This window comes from Echiichthys vipera (assembly GCF_963691815.1).
Source record: "Echiichthys vipera genome assembly, chromosome: 7".
NCBI lineage: Eukaryota > Metazoa > Chordata > Actinopteri > Perciformes > Trachinidae > Echiichthys > Echiichthys vipera.
This window is the reverse complement of record NC_139832.1, coordinates 24,521,112-24,540,323: the sequence shown is the minus strand read 5'-3', so window position 1 is coordinate 24,540,323 and position 19,212 is coordinate 24,521,112. Positions and strand designations below refer to the sequence as shown.

General features: G+C 42.7%; 3 protein-coding genes across 3 annotated transcripts; 1 reads left to right on the top strand and 2 right to left on the bottom strand.

Moving 5' to 3' along the window:
* Positions 1–818: 818 nt before the first annotated feature.
* Positions 819–7,876, bottom strand: LOC310949527 (peroxisomal trans-2-enoyl-CoA reductase). The gene is made up of 6 exons (XM_083917004.1): positions 7,731–7,876; positions 6,672–6,779; positions 4,608–4,747; positions 4,188–4,284; positions 3,402–3,526; positions 819–2,170 (listed from the first exon to the last, which is right to left on the bottom strand). The coding sequence occupies exons 1-6, from the start codon at positions 7,813–7,815 to the stop codon at positions 1,994–1,996; spliced, it is 732 nt and encodes a 243-aa protein (XP_083773130.1). The 5' UTR covers positions 7,816–7,876; the 3' UTR covers positions 819–1,993.
* Positions 7,877–9,471: 1,595 nt separating this feature from the next.
* spata2l (spermatogenesis associated 2-like) lies at positions 9,472–15,198 on the top strand. The gene is made up of 4 exons (XM_083917090.1): positions 9,472–9,576; positions 11,610–11,964; positions 12,170–12,463; positions 13,903–15,198. The coding sequence occupies exons 2-4, from the start codon at positions 11,623–11,625 to the stop codon at positions 14,923–14,925; spliced, it is 1,659 nt and encodes a 552-aa protein (XP_083773216.1). The 5' UTR covers positions 9,472–9,576; positions 11,610–11,622; the 3' UTR covers positions 14,926–15,198.
* A 1,278-nt stretch (positions 15,199–16,476) lies between these two features.
* Positions 16,477–19,067, bottom strand: pdf (peptide deformylase, mitochondrial). Its single transcript, XM_083916004.1, has 3 exons — positions 18,963–19,067; positions 17,188–17,844; positions 16,477–16,908 (listed from the first exon to the last, which is right to left on the bottom strand). Exons 2-3 carry the CDS (start codon positions 17,795–17,797, stop codon positions 16,751–16,753), a joined length of 768 nt encoding a protein of 255 aa, XP_083772130.1. The 5' UTR covers positions 17,798–17,844; positions 18,963–19,067; the 3' UTR covers positions 16,477–16,750.
* Positions 19,068–19,212: the final 145 nt, after the last annotated feature.

Genomic DNA, 19,212 nt, shown 5'->3' with positions numbered 1-19,212 from the left:
CACTTGTTTTAAAGCGATACAATATCCACATTTAATAATATCGACAGCACCAAAGCTAGTGACTTTTCTTTTACCCTTTTTGCCATGGTATTGAAAGAGGTATCGGGTACAGTTTCTTTGTATCAAAGTTTGATGTTCTTGTATCATGACAACTTTAGTTGCAGACACCAACTGTCAAGCCCTGGAATAGCATGAACCTAGTTCATGTGCTCCAGGAGTGTCCTGTTACGCTTGCTAATACGGAAAAAAACAAGCAACCGCACAAGAACAACAATACTCCAATTAGCTGATTATAGACCATTTTGTTATTGCAAAAGAACAAGCAAGAGTGAATGACAATGCTAACACGGTGAAGGACATTGTGATACGAAACATAAAGGAATGGTCCAGAAACAAATTTAGGATTTTTTTTCGTAAACCACCAGCTTCTAAACAGAGCACAATGGAGGACCAGCGAATCCAGGAAAGCATCCCGACACCGATCAGGACTTAATCGCCTGCTTTGATGACTTATAGTAACTTAGAAGTTTGCTCAGAAATCCTTGACAAGATTTTCGGTAACAGCCCTCAGGAGCTCCTCCCTGCAATGCTCCTGCTGCTAGTATGGGATTTAGCATGCTAGCTGCATTCAAGGAGGCTCTCCAGACTTCTAACTTTGTTCTTTTCTGGTAGACATTTTGTAACAGAAACTTTCAAACACACCAGCTTGGTTTGAAAAATGAACATTTATTAAGTTGACCACATAGATATTTTGAATGCTTTGGACATCAATGCCTAATGAGGTTACATATACGTTACATATACAACTTTACCCTCTCAGCCCCTTAACGCCCGGCCACATTTGGGAGTAAGATAAATAAATGTTAAATGAAGCAGCAGCCATGTCGCCTAGCAGTGTTATTAAACCGTAATTACTGATGCTTACTCTTGTGCGTGTGCTGTGCAAATTGGTCCTGTATTGTGCGTATTTGGATAGGCTCTTGTCGGCTGGTTGCAATGAGCTTATGGACCTGTTTAACTAATGGTATGCAAAGGCTTTTTGTGTGTTTTTGTCTGCTGTGTGCAGCGAGGCCTGATATGGTTCTAACAATGTTTAAAATCAACAGATACTTTTCTGTGTTGATCGTTCACAGAATTAATTGTATTTTGAATAATGTGCATAATGTGCTGTTTTTCTGTATTGTTTGTTTTTACCAGCTGCAACAGCAACACTGGTATTGTTTTTACCTTGTGTGTGTCATAATGACAAAATGTGATCCTGGAGACACCTACTGTAGCTGTAACTACTACAGAGGAGGTTTTGAGTATTTTGACAGGTGTCTGTCTGTTTGTGGACTGATTGTGTTGCAGTGATAGTGTCCCATCCCAAAAGTACCTTCTATAAGGAATCCAGCCCCTCCATAGCTCCCCCAGTCCCAACTCTCTGGTGCCGCTGCTGGATCAGATAATATACAACCAAACACCCTCTTCTAGTTGGACCAGTTGTTAAAATGCCAATGGGAAACTCAAAATTCCTCCTCCCTGTGCCTTCAGTCTTCACCTGTTCTGTCCAATGGTTTGGCTTTAAGACTAAGCTGTTTAGCTTTATGACAAGTATATTTAGCAGATGTATGGAGAAATGGTGGCATTACATTGGGTATCATGTCTCCCAATGATGTAGAAGACCAGAACAGACCTGTGTGATAATATTTGAACAGAAGCAGGCAGCAATGAAAATGTATTACAATCCTGTTTTTTTTTTTTGAACAGACATAACACACAACAGCACATGCAGAGAAAACTGAGAACAGGCAGTTGTATTTACAGTATTAGCTGAAACAACAGACAGTTCACATAAAGTTGGCCATAGATGGCGTTCAGAGTTGTAGGAGAAGAAAATAAATGAAGCAAAGACACTGTAAATGTGTTTCTGGAGAGTTCAGTAAGAGTAGGAGAAGACGACTCGTAGATGTGTCCCTGTGACAAGGGAGGGCCGGAGCGATGGTTTTGAATTTTAAAGGTTCCCCTCCAGAAGGACAGTTTTTAAGTCTGCAGGGCAGCTGACGGCGAAGACGGAGTGGGAGGTGTTTCGCCTTTCCACAAGGGTGGCAACGGCCTCGCCCAGGTCCAGGTGGTTCAGGTAACCAGGTGCCATGCGCTCTGGAGTGGCTACACCTGTGTTGATTTTTACCTGCCAGGACCAATCAATAGAAACAAGGATGATGAGAGGGGGGAGGAAACATGTAAAGGGTGGGTTAGGGAAATGTTGGAGAGCCAAGGGAAAGAATGATATGAAGGATATGAATGAGATAATGAGGGCCAAAATGGGTAAGGGGCAGAAGTAAAGGGTCTTTATCAGTTCATGTGCTTTTGTCTGTTTTGGCCATCGCTTACAGAAACACCAAAAGTAATTACTGTGGACAGGGTGACATCACTACAATAGGTAGCCCAACAGGGGCCGGCTTCACAAAGATAGACGTTGGCTTAGATATAACTGCTAGTTAGGCTATAAATAGATGTCTAAATTCCTCAGAATACAATGGCTTTTAGTCCACGGTTAGCCTGGAAGCAGGGTGGCTAACTTTGTAGGCTTAAATTAGTCCAGAATGTCCAGACTTATCTAGCAGCAAAATGACTGTAAGACTGGCCTGACACTTCAAGATCAAGATCAGTCTATGTTTTTTTTTGTGAAACTGGTCCAAGGACAAGTTATAAACAAGCCAACCCTTTATCTAGATCACTTCATTTGGAGGTCTTACTGAAAGTGAGCACACCTGAAATCTAGCGAATAATCCCTTATCAAACAGGAAAACAGCTTGAGCACAACTATGGTGAGTTCAGAACATCAAATTTGAACCAGGAAGTTGGTCCGTTAACTACGGTGGGTGTTCAAAGTCGCAAATGGCCAGATTTTTAATTTTAAAAGTTTTAAAAGTGAACCAACGTTATCAGCAGAGTGTGAAGAAGTAACAGTCACGACCTTTTGTTGAAGACGTTGTCTATGTATTGTGTTGCAGCGATATCTACTGAAATTAGCATGCTAATCAGCTAGCCCCGGCACGTTCTGTCTTGCAATACCGCTGATACCGCAATAGAGATGTTTCAGTCCGCAGTCCCTGCCAACCCCAACTTATTTTAGGGATGCTGCCATCCTTCCAGACATATGTAATTAACTTGATGAATATAATTGGAAAAATTGCTCAAAGTATGAAAGTAAGACCCAAATTGTAATGAACCAGAATAAATGATGCTTTCAGTGTTTAGACATTAAATACAGTGAAAGTAGCTAAAGTGGCTAAAGGCACACTGATTCTTTCTCAGATCATGCTGACTCGTTTTCTAGGGTGGGGGAAAATGGATTCACATAAGAAATACGATTAATATTAATTGAAGTCTTGTGGCGTAATCCCATTACATCTCACCTGGTTGAGTTTGCAGGGCACCTCAGGATATTCCTCACGTAGTACCTGGCAGAAGGCGAGGGTGCTGGCAGCTCCCACTGTCAGGAAACCGGTACCAGGCATCAGCAGCTTCTCACCCGCTCCTCCTTTGAAAGAGCAACAGAGGGAATAATACTACTGGACTGCTTGTCCACAGCTGGACGGTGACTACAACACACTTCTCCTTATTGACTAATCCATAATGTATCATAAAAATGGATCAAGTGAGGTTGATCATTTTTCATTATAGCTCCTTTAACCTTTTATTTTTGACTGAGTTCTAGCTGCTGCTGTTCTAGCTTTTAAGTATTTTTGTCTCTCTGTTTTGTTTTTATACATATATTTATATATATATATATGTATATATATATATATATAGTCCAATTTTATAGTCTGTATGGGACTTTGTGTAATGCTTTACTGAGCCTGTTTCACGCATCTTTCACGTCATTGCTTTTATTTTCCGGCCCTCAACTTTATTATTCAAATGTTGGACTTTTTTTATCAACAGCTTGATAAAACATTTGACACATGGACTTTATAATATTTCAAAAAACTATGGCGGTTGTTTTGCTGACCCCAGGTGGCCAGCTTTAACATGTCATGTTTCCTGCTTATTATCAGTACAATGCCTTTGTATTTGGCTTCTGTGTGTAGAAAACCCAAACAGCAGTTCAGTTGTCTCAGTATTTCTCACATGCACAAATGAGAAGCTCCTACACTATAACTCTGACAGTGTTAGCAGCCATAAACGGCTCAAGGACTCACCTGTTATAAAGGTGTAGGTACAGTTGGAGTCGTCCCTCACCAAGGGGAAGAAGGCCTTCCATGACACGAATGTGCTGAAAAGTAATGTCTCAACTACCTGAAGAGTTAATGGAAGATGGAATAATCAGACAAGGATCAGAATTTCATTCTTGTAACAGACAAAAAGCCTCTGTAACAACATTCAGACATGATGTAACAATAACCAGGATACGCTTACTAAGAAAACTACCAACTCCTGCCACCAAAAAGTAATAAAATGTGTATATGTTTACCTGAATGCAAAGAAAAAATTCAATATTCAATCAAAACCACTGCTGTTCTCATGTATTGGTCTAGCCGATGTCTGGTTTCTCTGTGTGTGTGTGTGTGTGTGTGTGCGTGCGTGCGTGCGTGCGTGCGTGCGTGTGTGTGCATGCTCACCCAGTTTAGGTCTTTGAGAGTCTGGGTGTGTGGGGGTCCTCCCTGCCACCAACTGAAGCCCAGAGAGGAGACAATGTCTGTCACCTTCCCCACCGCCTTTAGCAGGGTCTGCTTCGCCTGCTCTGCTCCCTCCTCTGACCCTGAAACCCAGAGAAGAATTCAGGAGAGGAAATGCTGAAGCTGGGTGTTCAGCCATCAAAACAGCATTTTAGACCAATATGTGTGACTACGGTTAGACTAATATGGAGTTTTAAAGGCTGTACACAGCCTTGTTGAATACTGTGTTCTGATTGGTCAGTTACATCATTTTACAGTCTGTTATTCCTGAATAGCAGACGGCTGATGTATGACAGGCCGTTGCTATGGACGCAGTTCTGATCTGGAGGACCACATCCATCAATCAGCGGAAAGAAGTCACATAAATTCAACATCAGCTGTGGCAAAGAATACAAACAGAAAGGATGATGCAGGCCCGTGGTGAGAATAGGTCCTGCATCTCTTTCATCTTATTTTATTGATCTTATCTCCCTGTGGAGTTTCATTCACAATAATGACCTTGCTTGCTCTACATTATCCCTTAAATCTGGATTGTCTTGCTTGAAGCTGCTATAATTTGCAAATAGAATTTGAAGAACGATTCATAATAATTTTAGTAACCTCTCCTCACTGTTTCCTCTTGACAGTGACTTTGTGAAGTCGAAGTCTAATGAAGTCGAAACCAACGACTGTCACTCTAACGACGCTCGTTGGCACTTGGAGCACAAAGGGTTCCAGTGACATCATCGGCCTTGTGAGAGGTTAAATACCTGGATCTCACACCAGTTAGTTGGACCAGTCCCAGTCTGGTCAGATGCGTACATGAACTGATGAAGCCTCTTGGATGAGAGGTGAAACGTCTTCCTAGACAAACAACCAAGTCCAGTTGCTTTTGACTGAAATCGCTTTGGGGATAACAATGACCTTGACTAATTAGAACATTCACAGTTCTCTTGACACACTGTATACTTTAGTCAAGCTAAGGTCACTCCAACACAAATGGATTGATTTCCATAAATTCTTCTTTGGATAGTCATGGTCCGCAGAGGATGACCCTCAGTGTTTTGTTTTTGTGATGTTCTCATGTTCTCACCACTATCAGACACCAGGGTTTCTACGAGAAAAGTTGTTAGGCCTGGTGGCCCAGCTTTTTTCTTCCATGGCCACCCCCCTTTTTTAAGAGTGTTGAGGGGATGTTTGGGTAAAGATAGCAGGTCACAAGTAGATGCCACATAGAAGTGGTATACATCATCTAAAAGCTAGAAGCCTGAAGATCAATCTGAGATGCGGCTCAGCACTTTGTCAAGGTTTTGCAGTCATTAATCAGAATTTATTATTTCATTAAATGAATACATACACAATAAACAATTGTATAAGGACTTAGTACATTAAAATTTAAGTTTACGAAAGCCATTTCCATGCTCACTAGGGTCTTATTAGTTGTTGCAGCAGTTTTTTGGAGTTGATACCATTTGTTTCACAGATTTGGTGAACAATTTAACCACTTTTTACCGCTCAAGATTTTATAAAAAACGGTCAAAAATCCCTCCAACATACCACATAAGACCCAAGGATCCCCATAGAAAAACTCATGCTGTGATTTGGGATACAACACTTTTTGCAAGATTTTCTGCAAGATTTTTTTTCTCTGTGATTGGGTGGCACACTGCACAGAAACTTCCTTATGGTCAATATACACGGAGACCCATCCATCTTCTGATTGCTCTATCGGAAATCAGAAATACTTTAATAACCCCCCAGCTCATTTTAATACAGTGAGATCAAGTTTCTTAAAAAAATTGTGTCACTGCAATGCCAATTTAGACAAACTGGCATGCAGTTGTGTGCAGACATATACAGGCAATGAGTCCTACTGACTTTGCAGATCTCCTGACTTTGTCTCTAGCATCACCAGCAGGTTTACACTTTGGGCACAGATTGAAATTGACATGTGGTGGGTTCAGTGGATGAACAGATAGATTACAAACAGCTATCTAGAAGAATGGAAGGATGTGTAACCCAACTCACCCACATTCCCTACTATAGTGGTGAGATTATCCTTTGTGTTGGGAGAGACGAACGACTGGAGCCTCTCCAGCCGGCTGCTGTCCCTGGAGATCACTGCGACTTTGAAACCTTCTCACACACACACACACACATACACACACACACACACACACACACACACACACACACACACACACACACACTACATTAATCTATTGTGCAGACAGACAAGACCGGCACCTTTAACACACATACAGTGGGACTAATCCCTTTCGCATTAATATCAACATTCACTAATAGGACTACATTATCCATATCTGTTTATCAAGGCCATCTGAGGGAGAAACTTGACAGAGCAGCAGATGGCAACTTTCTACAGCAAAGCTATGGACGTGCAAGGTAAATCCAAAACCAGTGCACTCTTATCACAGCATCCTGCACTGTCTCCTCCACTGGTACATGCAAAGTCCAGAGGTGGCAGAGCTTATGAATAATACGTCAAATAGATTGCAGCTTTGGGACTTACACAGCCTCTAAACAAGGGTGGAAATTGTAAGACCGAAATTAAACTAAACTACCTTAACCATGAAATGTAGCCTCATTTTATTTAAAAAAAGATGATAATGCTGCAGTCTGAAATCAGAACACTGGTTAATTAATGTCAAAGTGTATGGGACTTTTCAAATATGAAAAAAGTTATCATAACGTCACCACACACTTACAAATTACAATCAACATGAAATACCTGATTATTTTACCCGAACATTTACAGCTTTACGCACAAAGACGCGACACGGACATCTAATTAAAAGACAGCCATTTAACAAATAAAAGAAAATACTCATAAAGTACCAAAATACTCATACAATGTCTACTCTGCAGTGTATCCTTGATGGAATTCATCCTGCGTAAAGTTCGTGAGACAGTCCCCTGTGCGTAAAACTGTTTAGACAGTCTCCAAATTCATTTGGACGTCAGAGTTAACAGAACACCTAAGGTCTGCATCAGCGTCAAAGAGTATATTGAGAATATTGCCAAGAAAAGTTGTCTTTGTGTCTGCAAGTGGTCTCTGCAGCTTACCTTTGTCCAGCAGTGCTTTAACTATCCCAGAGCCCACTGTCCCCGCTCCTCCTAGAGCTAACACAACCCTGTCCGAGTTTGACATGCTGGATACAGCTGCACAGGCCCGCTGGAGGATGGAGGATGGCTCTGTGTGTGCACTGGTAGAGAAGATGCCGACTTGTGCAGAGCATCTTGGCCAACCCAGGATGCTTTAACCTAAACTCGGGGGGCACAGTTCCGCCCTTCTACCAGTGTCACTGAAGCCACGCCTGCAAATAAAGAAAATAGGCTCACACCACTGTCATCCCGGGACAGTGTGTGTATGTATGTGTGTGTGTGTGTGTGTGTGTGTGTGTTTACCCACTTATTAAAACGGACAAAGCAATCGGTTCATGTAGACTGGCTAGTAGGGTGCTTTAAAGAGGAAATGCTGCCATCTAGCGGATGATGCGCTTTCGACAAGTAGGGCAGGTGTAATAGTTATTAATACTTGATTTTTTCTGAAATACTGTTATTTTTTATTGTTCCTAATTTGATTGAATATCAGCTGTGGCTGTACCTCTGCTGTACTAACATGTTTTTTTTTTTAAACAACCACGGTACTTCAACAAAAAAAATTATTTTGTGAAAAAAAGGCAGTGAGTAAAATTAGAGAACAGTAACCACTGTGTCAGAAGAGAATATTTAAACAATGTTTTCTTCGGGCTTTAGGATTAAAAATGAACAGGAAGTGTAGAGGCCACAGCTTTGAATGACTTCAGCACATCTGCGCCCACAGGACATCACTAGTTTCTCACACTGCTCTGGTTTGATCTTGGTCCATTCTGACTCAGTCTCTTCCACAGTTCAGTAACTGTAGTGGGTTTCTTAGACATTACTCTGTTGCCAAGGATTTTCCAGAGATTCTCTATGGGGTTTAGATCCTGACACTGGGCTGACCATTTCATTGTTTGAGTATTCTTAACTGCTTCACCTGTTTTGCAGTGTGACAGGGGGCATTGTCTTGCATGAAAATTGCAGCTGATTGGAGACAATTGCAGTGGAGGTATTTCATGTTGCCGAAGGAGGTTCACATAAACATTTGATTCACCCTGCTATGTAGCTGTACAAGAGACCCAACTCCTGCTGCAGAAAACCCAAACTATGACATGGCATTGCTAAATGTCGATTTATTTGGGTCTGATGGGAGACATGTTTGCCGTTGTGGAAATGAAAGAACCCAAAGTGTGTAAAGAAGTCTGTTTAATTTGGAAGAGGAAGTGCCAGAGTCCAGATCTAAACCCCATAGAGAATCTCTGGAAAATCCTTGGAAACAAAGTGATGTGTAAGAAACCCACTACAGTTACTGAACTGTGGAAGAGACTGAGTCAGAATGGACCAAGATCAAACCAGAGCAGTGTGAGAAACTAGTGATGTCCTGTGGGCGCAGATGTGCTAAAGTCATTCAAAGCTGTTGTCTCTACACTTCCTGTTCATTTTTGAATCCTCTAAAAGAAAACAGGTTTAAATCTTCTCTTCTGACACAATTTTTACTGTTCTCTAATTTTGCTCACTGCTTTTTTTTTCACAAATAAAAGACCAGCAGTGGTTTAGCCACAGCTGATGTTCTATCAAATTATGAACAATAAACTATAACAATATTTCAGAATAAATCAAGTATTAATAGCGTGTTCTCCGCTGTTGAGCTCCAGTGTAGTTCTACTCTTTCACCGGCCCGCCCCGGTCCTGCAAACACGCGCACCCATTTGGGAAAATCCGTGCCACGTGACAATGTTTACTTGAGACCCTAGATCTGTGTGGCCGGAAATGTTTTAGTGTTCAGTTACCTGATTCTGAGACACTTCTGAGTACGTGCCGGACACCGGTGAGTGTGTGTGAGAGTGTGTGTGTGAGTGTGTGAGTGTGTATGTGTGAATCCAGGCTAATTCTTGGATCAAACGTTGAGCCGGAGCTGCGGCGGCACGTTAACTGAGCCTTTTCTCTTGCACCGAGGTGTCATTCATAATTCTGGTTATTTAAAGTAGCGAAGCGTGGGCAAAAGATGTCACCTCCTAAAACTTTAGCCACAACGACATCTGAGTCAACAACAGCCGCACTTTAATTCGGCGTGTGTCCGGAACAACAGGACTCTCTTGTTAATATGAAATGTGAAGTCCTCTGAGGAAACGGGCTGTTATTTCCTGGGTATTTCCCACGTCTGTCTGCGGTGGAGAAACAGGCTGGCCCCATTATAAAAGTGACTTTCTGTCGGTTGGTGGATATAATGTTAACCGAATTAAATCTGAAAAACATTTGAGTGGCATTTCATGTTAAATCCGCGTCAGTCAAATCAACGCAGGGATGTGAAGTGTCTCATATTTCTAGGACATTTGGGGAGGATTTGTCTCCATAGAGAAACAGTAACGGGTAAGCTAATGCTAACGCTGATGTGATCAAATATGAACGCAGGGTTTACTGTTAGATAACTTAACGTTAGTGTTGATCAACAGGTTGGTTTGCTCATTACGAAAGCAGCGTTATCAGTAGGCCAAGGTGTCCTCGAAGTTTCACTTTCGGTTATAACTGTGCGCTGGAGCAGACCCTGGTTTGCGCATAGATCATGTCAGATGTGTCCTGGAGCTGAAGGCTCTTCTGTTTTCCTGAAATCCTGAAGTTTGTCCTTCAGAGCAAACCTGACTTTTCAAGGTGGAAGGCAGCTGACACCATTTAACCACTGCTGCACTGAAGATGGGTCTCCCCCCCCCCTAGTGTTGTCAACAACAACAACAACAACAACAATATTTGCTGCCATAAAGCCACGAGCAGTGAACAGTGTAGTACAGAGATCTTCAACAGGGGGTCTGCCAAAGTGTGTGACAATCTTTCCAGCATATAAATATATATTTGTTTATTTTAAATATGTCTTAAAATACACATTAACATGAATGCAACGTGTTATTAGCGAAGACAAATTTGTGAGAAAATAAATAAATACATTCACACAACCTTGATGACGGGTTTACTGGCTTATAGGCACTTAGGTAGCCACTAATGTAGCCCTGCACAGATACAAATGAGCTGAAGGATTCAAAGTGTCTTCATAATGTATGTTTAACATCAACATATGATGTGTAAATATATGAATATGTTAATAATGATCGTGGTATTGTCTTAGTATTGTATGCACCATAAACAGGTGTTAGGCCACCCTAGCTGTTAGGACCAGTTTAATATGTAACTTAGTTAAATACAGTATTTGTAGTAGGGGGTCCCTGCTTCGTCTCTCTTTCAGCTCAGGGGTCCGGGGCCCTGTTCTCGTACATCATCAAAGTAGTCCGTGTCTGTGATGTGTTGATGGTAGTCTGATGGGACTACATTCTGTCTTTACAATAGTTAACGAGCTTAGGACACAAAAATAAAGCTTTGTACTATAAAATTCATGTTATTGTACATGATTTGACACCTCAGGAAACAAGTTGTGGCGTTTGCTTTGGGAGGACTATAATATTTACAATATGTTCAATGTGATTAAGTACCCTCAAGCTTTGGATGAGGGAGGGGCGTAAGTGATATTTGTCCCACTTTAGAGGGGAGCCAAAAGTGACCATACTTGGCTCTGACTTTGTTTTTATTAAAACTTCATAAACACGTGGGCAACAATAATAAACATTTGACATTTATCAAAAAATATTCTTTTTGTTTTTTCCTTATTATAGGAAAAAATAATATCCCAAATATTGTTTACATGTACATACTACTGAATGTCACCCAGTTTTTCTTAAGAGGGAATACTGTGCGATAGTCCCTCTTTAGATCACTGTTGTTGGCTAAATATTGATTATGCAAAACAGAAAATTCATAAAGAGGGGAGAATAAGTACTATAGTTTGATTTCAATGTCCCACTGTGTCCCTCTCAGCTGAAGGAAAGAGATGAGCGTCTCTAGGCAGAGAGCTAAAGAACTCGTGACCATCTATGATCACAGTTTGGAGCAGCAAATCGTGGGCCGAGGCTCCAACCTGGTGTGTAGAGATGAGGAGCTGTGGAAGCAGGTGGAGGGTGTGCTGAAGGACGGAGATGCTCAGGACACACACTGCCTGGGTCTGGATCCTCTGAGGGTGATGGAGGAGTCCCTTACAGCAGCAGCAGCAGGTGCTGGGCGAGTCAAAGGCAGAGGAGGGCTGCAGGGCCTGGCTAAAGCGTTTGAGGTGCTGGAGCAAGCAGCCCTGAACCTGTACCTCGGCCCCTGGAGGGATGAGTACAAAGTAGTCAAGGTTGGTTAAAAAAAGAGCAAAACAATTTCTGATTTTATTTTTATTTAGTTTGTTAAGCAACCATTTCACTGCTGATTTTCTTCGCAGAGTATCACACACAATGTCCCTCCAACTTGTGAATGTTATTTACTGACATATTATTTGACAGAAAAGGGCAAAATCAGATAATTTAACATTCAATTCAACCTTCTCTTTTGTGTCCCAGATGTACTCTGGTATGTTCACCCACTACATCAAACCGGTGCTGTCGATGCCGCAGATTGAGAAGCTGTTCGGCCTGCTGGGATACCAGCCCAGCTCGTCCCAGCGTGAGCAGCTTTGTCTCCAGTCGCCCAGAGTCAGCTCTGCCTCTCTGGATGACCTCCTCTGCTTGTCGTGTGCCTTCTTCCTCGCCCGCTGTGAGTGTTGCATCCTTCTGAGCGCTCTGGGGAAACACGTTGGTGAGGCCCAGTGGGAGCTGAGTGTGGTGAGGGAGAGGCAGAGAGGAAACAACTTACAGGTATGTCTGCTTTATATTTGCTTAATTCATCAACCAGTCATGGGGTGAGGTCTTTATTTTTTGATGAGATGAGAGGCTTTTCTATTTTGCAGCCCCACTGTTCAACCCACCCAGTGGGGCAGGCGATACAAACTCATGCAGTGCTGCCACGTGTTTGTTTCTCATTGTAGTAGAGTTCCCACAGATACCAAATAATTAGGGGTCATTTTAGGGAAACCATTTTGGTTCACGCATCTGCATCGGCGCAAAGTGCAAAACAGCTGACTGAAGTGGAGGATAAATCAAAGGATGTGGTGATTTAATAAAAGTCACATCACTGGCTCACTGCTCTGAAACAGAGCAGGAAATCATGTTGTTGTCGGGAGGGTACAGAGTGGTACGATGTGAACACGCAGCACCACATGTCTGCCGTCATGTTACCGCGATGATGATGTAAAAAGTTGGAATGCTGTATGTCAAGTTATATATAACCAGTCTGATGCATGTACAGAGTGTTTGTGTGGTTGTTTTGTAGCAGCCTGGTGTCATTTGCACACGATGTAATCATGGTAAACACGATTGTTGGCCGTACGTAATGGCACATCTCACATAATGTAATGTTAAGAAAGGCAAGCAGTCTCTCTCTTTCAGCCTTCTTAGAGGGGCTCTTTTATGAGGCAGTAGGAATGTATTTTTCGTGTTTTACAAACCTGCCACAGTTTGGCAGCAGATACATTTCCATCCACATCTGTGAGTCTCATATTTCATATTTTATTTATGTTAACCTTTTAAAATATAGGTCCAGTTTAAATGGGCTTTTAGGCCTAGTCCACACAAACACAGGTATTTTTGAAACTGAACTTTTATGGCCCCTGGTTAAAAAAAAATCCCATCCACACCACCGGCGTGATAAAAATATCTCCGTCCACATGAACCGCACAATCCGCCTCCGACGTCTAGAGTGCTTCACAAGTCTCCATTGATACAACTTACTGTTTACCGTCACACAGTGTGACCTCAAACAGTGTTGACAAGAAATTGCAGTTTTTCTTGGTTTTCCTGTCCACACATTAGTGCTGAAGCCAGATTTCTCGTAAAGGTTCACCCTGGACTCCGGTTACAAAAAACTCTGGTTTCAGGAGCCCAGAACTACGGTTACGTGTGGCTGAAAGGCCAAACCGCGCAGAGAAACACACACGGTTTCAAAAATACCTGCGTTCGTATGGATGGCCCATTAGGCTCATGAAATCTTGCCAACTACATCTTCAAATCTTTTTCTGTTTTGCTTGGATGCTATTTTCGAATCAACCTATTCCGACTCGCTGTTGTCTGAAATCCACCGCCCTATGTGATACTGTTCGCCATCTTTCGGTACTTGACACAGCATCATCACGTCTAATCCAAGTGAACAGAAAATGCCTTTAAATGGTTGAGGATTCATTGTCCATGCATCTCAACAGGTCGCCCTGGACAACACCAAGAAGACTCTGGATGTCAACCAGCCACTGATGGAGCCGTTCGATGGGGAAGTGGTGGAGGATCTGTACACAGATGATTTTAACGGGGGGCAGAGGGAGGCGGTAGTCAATGACGATGAGAGTCCCCGCTCTTTAACCCGGTTGACTCAAATCAGTGCGCCGCCCTCTGCTGTCAAAGCGCACAGCAACGGAGTGAAGTCCTTGTCCTCCGCCTCCCTGTCCACCAGAGAGCCTGTCTGCGTCTCAACACTCAACTGCCAGCTGACCAAGACGTCGCCGCAGGAATCAGACACTACCAGAAGCTCCTCAGCCAGCGCGAAGCATGGCAGACATCCCCGCGAAGAGACGAGGTTTGACAACGCGGACTCACAGTTGCACAGTCTGCAAGTAGAAGCAAAGGTGCTTTGCAAGAGCGAGGCTGGAGCCAACCGCCTTTGCAGCTGTCTCCAAACCCCTCAGCTTTGCCTTAAACTCTGTGTTGACTGCAACATCTCGCACGACATTGCCTGTGCCTCGCTTCAGAATTGCCACAAGGAGAACCACCGCACCGTGTTCTCTAGCGCCACCGAAGACATGAAAGAATTGAGACCGTTGTCACCGCAGGATGGAAGCCTCAGAGTGAGTGATCTGAGTGCATCACCCTCTCTCATCAGCAGCAGCGCAGCAATGTCCTCTTTAGCTCTGCGTGATGAACCTAAATCAATCATTTCATCCATTCTTCTTCCAATCGCCTACCATGACTGCTGCGACCTCAACCAGCTGGACCCGCAGGTCCTGTGCCTCAGCTGCAGCGTCTTCCACTCTGGTTCCTGCAGAGGGATAGACTTCTGCGAAATTCACCACGAGACAAAGCAACTGGGCTGGTGCTCCTGTGGGAGGCACTGCTCCAGAAAGCCTCTGGTTCTGTGCAGATATTGTGGAAATGAGTATTGTAGTAATTGCTGGTACAGAAATCCTGTTGTTTGCACCTGTGGTCAAACCTTTGACCAGTCATCTTCTGTATGATTTGCATTTAAAAAGTATCGCACTAATGAGGCACAACTAGATCAAATCACAGTGCCTTAAATCTGCATACTGGAGACAGAATTTTTTTTCAAATCAGTACAGTGAATCAAAAATTCACATGCTGCCTTGACACTACTGAAATACAGCATTGAGTGTACTCTACTTTTTATATTCTGATAACCTTTCTGAGACTGTCCTCACTCTGTCATCCAGTTATTCTGTAAGCGGCCATATTTACCATAATCAGCATTTTGTAAACGTGTATTGTTTCCTGCGCACAGGCTGGAGTAAAAAAAGGTCAATACACCACTTGTGTCTGTGTTAAATGTTTTTAGAACGCATGAACAACACACTTTGGTGACAGTGGAGTTTTAAGTATTGTACCAGTATAACTGAAGAAGTACCTGGAAAATTAGTTATTACACTAATCTCAATTTACATGAATCAAACCAATTCATAACCTTTCAAAAGGTTTAATGCTAGTATTTTTGAGTTATTGGCGCCATCTTCTTATTTGTACTTAGTTGTAGTAAAAACAACCTAGGGCTGATTACATTTCATTCAAAACACTGCAATTTTCAGAGGTAGTTAAACAATATAGGACATTAAAAAATGCATGGATTAACTGTACAAATTTGGCTTATATATGAAAATAATAAAAGTATATATAGGTAGTCCTATAATATATAAGTGCACAGTGATTCCATAAACATGGATGGCAGCATCAGTCCAAGCCATGTTCAAGTCATCGTGCTTGTGTGGGAGAAGGTGTTCAGTGCATGATACAAGGCTGAGTGAGTGTGTATGCGAGTGGCAACAGTGTGTGCAGAGGGACATGGATGTTCGGTAGGTGAGGAGCTTAACACCTTTAAGGAAAAAGCACAAAGGGTTGGATATTTTATATATAAGGATGAAATCCAAATCTAATGTCACTATTTGGTTCAAAGCCAAACTGTCCACTCACATTTAGTGTCTTGGAAATGCCTTGCTGAGAAAAATGGGCATGACATAGAAACCCGGAGACATGAAGCCTTGAGGAAAGTGAGTCACATGTAATCGTGATTTTAAGTGTCATATTCCCTTTACTTGCTGCATAATGCAGTTTTTGCACTCAACTCACAATTAATTAAACCACAGAGATGAAAATGTCTAGCATCAAGACAGATCTCTACAAATCTATATCTATCTAAACACACACAAGTGGTTTCTAACAGCTGAACAATCTTTCAGCTGTTAGAAACCACTTGTGTTTTTCTTGGGTCATGTCAGCTCATGTCCCAGACATGTCCCGAGTCCCCTTACAAACTTGATTGAGTTAATGTAGATTCATTGCTTACCATTCTCATGGAAAATCAGTGACATGACGAGTTTTACAAGTGTTGAACAAAAGGAAGTCATTAAGAAAAATGAGTAATATCCTTTGTTCCATTTTACCCCTAATTTGCTTAGTCATCACTGTTGTATTTAATCCTGGGATAGTGGCAGACATTTATGATTCACTCAGTTTTTATTGGCATATTGGCTTCTTTATTCATCAAACAGACCTGAGGAGCACAGAACATGGCTAGTACTTTAAACTGTAAGATCGTTGCTTTGGGGTTTCAGCCCTGCAGCTTCTAGCAATCACAAATACACCCACAGTGATGCATTTCCAGTTGAAGCACTTCACAACGATCCTGATACTGAGCTACTACTCCAAACAGAAACCTAAATGTTTCAATTTAAATTGAAACCATGTGCTCAAAACAGGAAACGTAGAAGTTTTCTTCAACACAATAAAACTTCAGAGCTTCTTATGTAAATGTTTGTGGTCTGTCCTAAGGATCTATTCATTGTGAGCCTGCCAGTTGATGTTGACAAAGGTCTTGCTGTCCATACGGTCGATGTAGAGTACCCCATCCAGGTGGTCCATCTCGTGCTGGAGGATACGAGCTGCCCAGCCACTGGCATGCCATGTGACAGCCTCACCATTCTCATTTAGACCTGAACATGCAGAGCGTTGAGAAAAAATATACAAAAATGCGTTAGGAATCGCCCTTTTTGTGTCTAATTAGAGACAATGAAATGAAGCCCCCATCATAAATATGGCAGCATCCCTTTTAACACTTGTCGTACTCTTAAATTATTTCTTTCTTGTTTTGGATTCATCACAAAACCACATTTCATATGCCCACCTTTCTTACATATAGTCTTAGTCTCAGTAAATTAGATTTGGCACAACATTTCAAACCCACAGTAACCCAGGAATAGAAGCATGCATACCAGACACTTCCACAGACAGGTGGCGTGGAACTGTGGCAGAGAAGCCTGAGATGCTCTCACAGGCCTCCTGAAAGAGCACAGTCCGTCCATCCAGGACCCTCAGTTGGGGGTTGACAAAGATCCTCAGGGGCTGGACGGAAATACCACGGGCCTCACTTGATGCAGGCAAACAGTCTTTCAACATCCTTTCGGGATATTCCAGGGCCACGATGCGGAGTGGCACCCCGATCTGAGGCGCACTCAGTCCCACACACTCATGTTTCCGCATCACTTTCACCATAGTGCTGATGACCCGTTGGATCTCAGGGCCTGGTATAGCTGCAGGGTCAACAGCAGCCGCATGTGCACGCAGCACTGGGTCCCCTACCTGGCACACGTGACTGTACGGAGGACTGGGAGGGGATATGATCTTGCGTTTCATGTACTGCAGATAGGGGCGCACCTTGATGCTGCTGGAGTAAGAGTGACTGCAGGGTATGCGCGAGTGGGGTGAGGTATGTGGAAGACAAATGGAAGATAAACTCAAGGCCCCGGCCCTGCAGCGAGGGGCTTTGAAAGCAAGTCTGATCCCCATCCTGGAGAGTTGAAACACACATGAATTTGTGTTCATGTTGGAGCTGCAGCTGCGAGGATGTGTCACATGTAAGAGGTGCTGTGCTGTGGGGGAAAAAAAACATTTAGTTACGTTCTTGACCATGTGTTGTAAAGAACAATGCCACATTTTCAGACTTTATTGGATCACTGCTTTATAACAAAGGGGCATTTTTGGGCAGGCTCAATCTTGCCCCAACGCTTATTACACTATATGTCCAAAAGTATGTGGACAGAGAAACAGTACACCTGAATGGAGAAACAATGAGCTTTGATCTGTTGCTATATCAGCCTCCACTCTTCTGGATTCAGATGTTGAACCTCCAACGCTGATGTTGGGTGATAATGTCTGGCTCACAGTCAGCAGCGTTCAAGTTTATCGAAAAGCTATTGGACAAGTTGAGGTAAGGGCTCTGTGCAGGCCTGTCAAGTTCTCCAAAACAAACTGGGAATAGCATTTCTTTATGGACTGGCTTTCTGCACAACAGGCTTTGTCCTGCTGAAACAAGAGAGGACCTTCTCCAAACTGTTGACACAAAGTTGGAAGCACACTGTTGTCTACAGTATTATTGTATGTTGTAGCATTAAAGTTTCCCTAACTGCCACAAACCATGAAAAACAAACCAGAAGTATGTCAACAGGGGTATATCAACCAACACATTTCATGAAGGTATATTTGGTTTGCATGACTTACTAAAATATGTACTGTCGTGTCACCATAATTACTGAAGAATGTAATGCCAACTGTACTGTCATTATAGCATATTTTATTCTGACGCCATAAGCTTTTGCTTTAAAAAAAAAAATCCATTTCCGTGTCTACAGTGTATGCTTGCATCTTACCGCCCCCTACTGGGGCGCCATTATCAGCGTAGAGACGTCATACGCACATTTTAGTCATTTTATCGGATGTATCGGTGAAAACAAAAGGAAACGTTTCTAGTTTGGTGTCGAGCCTCTCCGCTCAACAGAAAACACAGCGTGGCGGTACGTCAGACACTGATGAATTCGCCAAACACCGCCGACGGGGTTCGCAGGTGCTACGAAACATGCGCTCCCATTCAACAACCACCACAAACAGCAAAGCTAAGCCATGTTGTAGTAGTTATAACTGTAATATGCTACTAATGATGCTAGCGCTGGGTAGTAGCTGCATATTTTAAAGCACCGCACAGCTCCTTTACCTTACGCAGATGTGTATGTTTCCATGGTTACTGAACAGGACCCCATATCGAGATTTGAAGGTGAGCGCAGGAGAGGAGACGTTCACGGCTCTGGACAACTACTTCCAGGTCAACAACGAGCCGCGGCAACAGTGACTTCAAAATAAAAGTCTACACGTTTTAACGCGCATTGTTATCTATTGGCAGTTCCTTTAAAAGCCTTTAGTTTGACAGCCAGCGGGTTCGACGATAAGGAAGTTATTTGAAACGT

What these genes read in the sequence shown, in the direction of transcription:
- LOC310949527 (XM_083917004.1), bottom strand. Translation starts at nt 7,815, where the DNA reads ATGTCAAACTCGGACAGGGTTGTGTTAGCTCTAGGAGGAGCGGGGACA. An exon ending in TAAAGCACTGCTGGACAAAG is followed by an intron (nt 6,780 to 7,730) that starts GTAAGCTGCAGA and finishes GTGTGTGAGAAG; the next exon opens with GTTTCAAAGTCGCAGTGATC. An exon ending in TACCTACACCTTTATAACAG is followed by an intron (nt 3,527 to 4,187) that starts GTGAGTCCTTGA and finishes GCTCTTTCAAAG; the next exon opens with GAGGAGCGGGTGAGAAGCTG.
- spata2l (XM_083917090.1), top strand. Translation starts at nt 11,623, where the DNA reads ATGAGCGTCTCTAGGCAGAGAGCTAAAGAACTCGTGACCATCTATGAT. An exon ending in ATGAGTACAAAGTAGTCAAG is followed by an intron (nt 11,965 to 12,169) that starts GTTGGTTAAAAA and finishes TTTGTGTCCCAG; the next exon opens with ATGTACTCTGGTATGTTCAC. An exon ending in AGAGAGGAAACAACTTACAG is followed by an intron (nt 12,464 to 13,902) that starts GTATGTCTGCTT and finishes GCATCTCAACAG; the next exon opens with GTCGCCCTGGACAACACCAA.
- pdf (XM_083916004.1), bottom strand. Translation starts at nt 17,797, where the DNA reads ATGAACACAAATTCATGTGTGTTTCAACTCTCCAGGATGGGGATCAGA. An exon ending in CCTGTCTGTGGAAGTGTCTG is followed by an intron (nt 16,909 to 17,187) that starts GTATGCATGCTT and finishes CTGCATGTTCAG; the next exon opens with GTCTAAATGAGAATGGTGAG.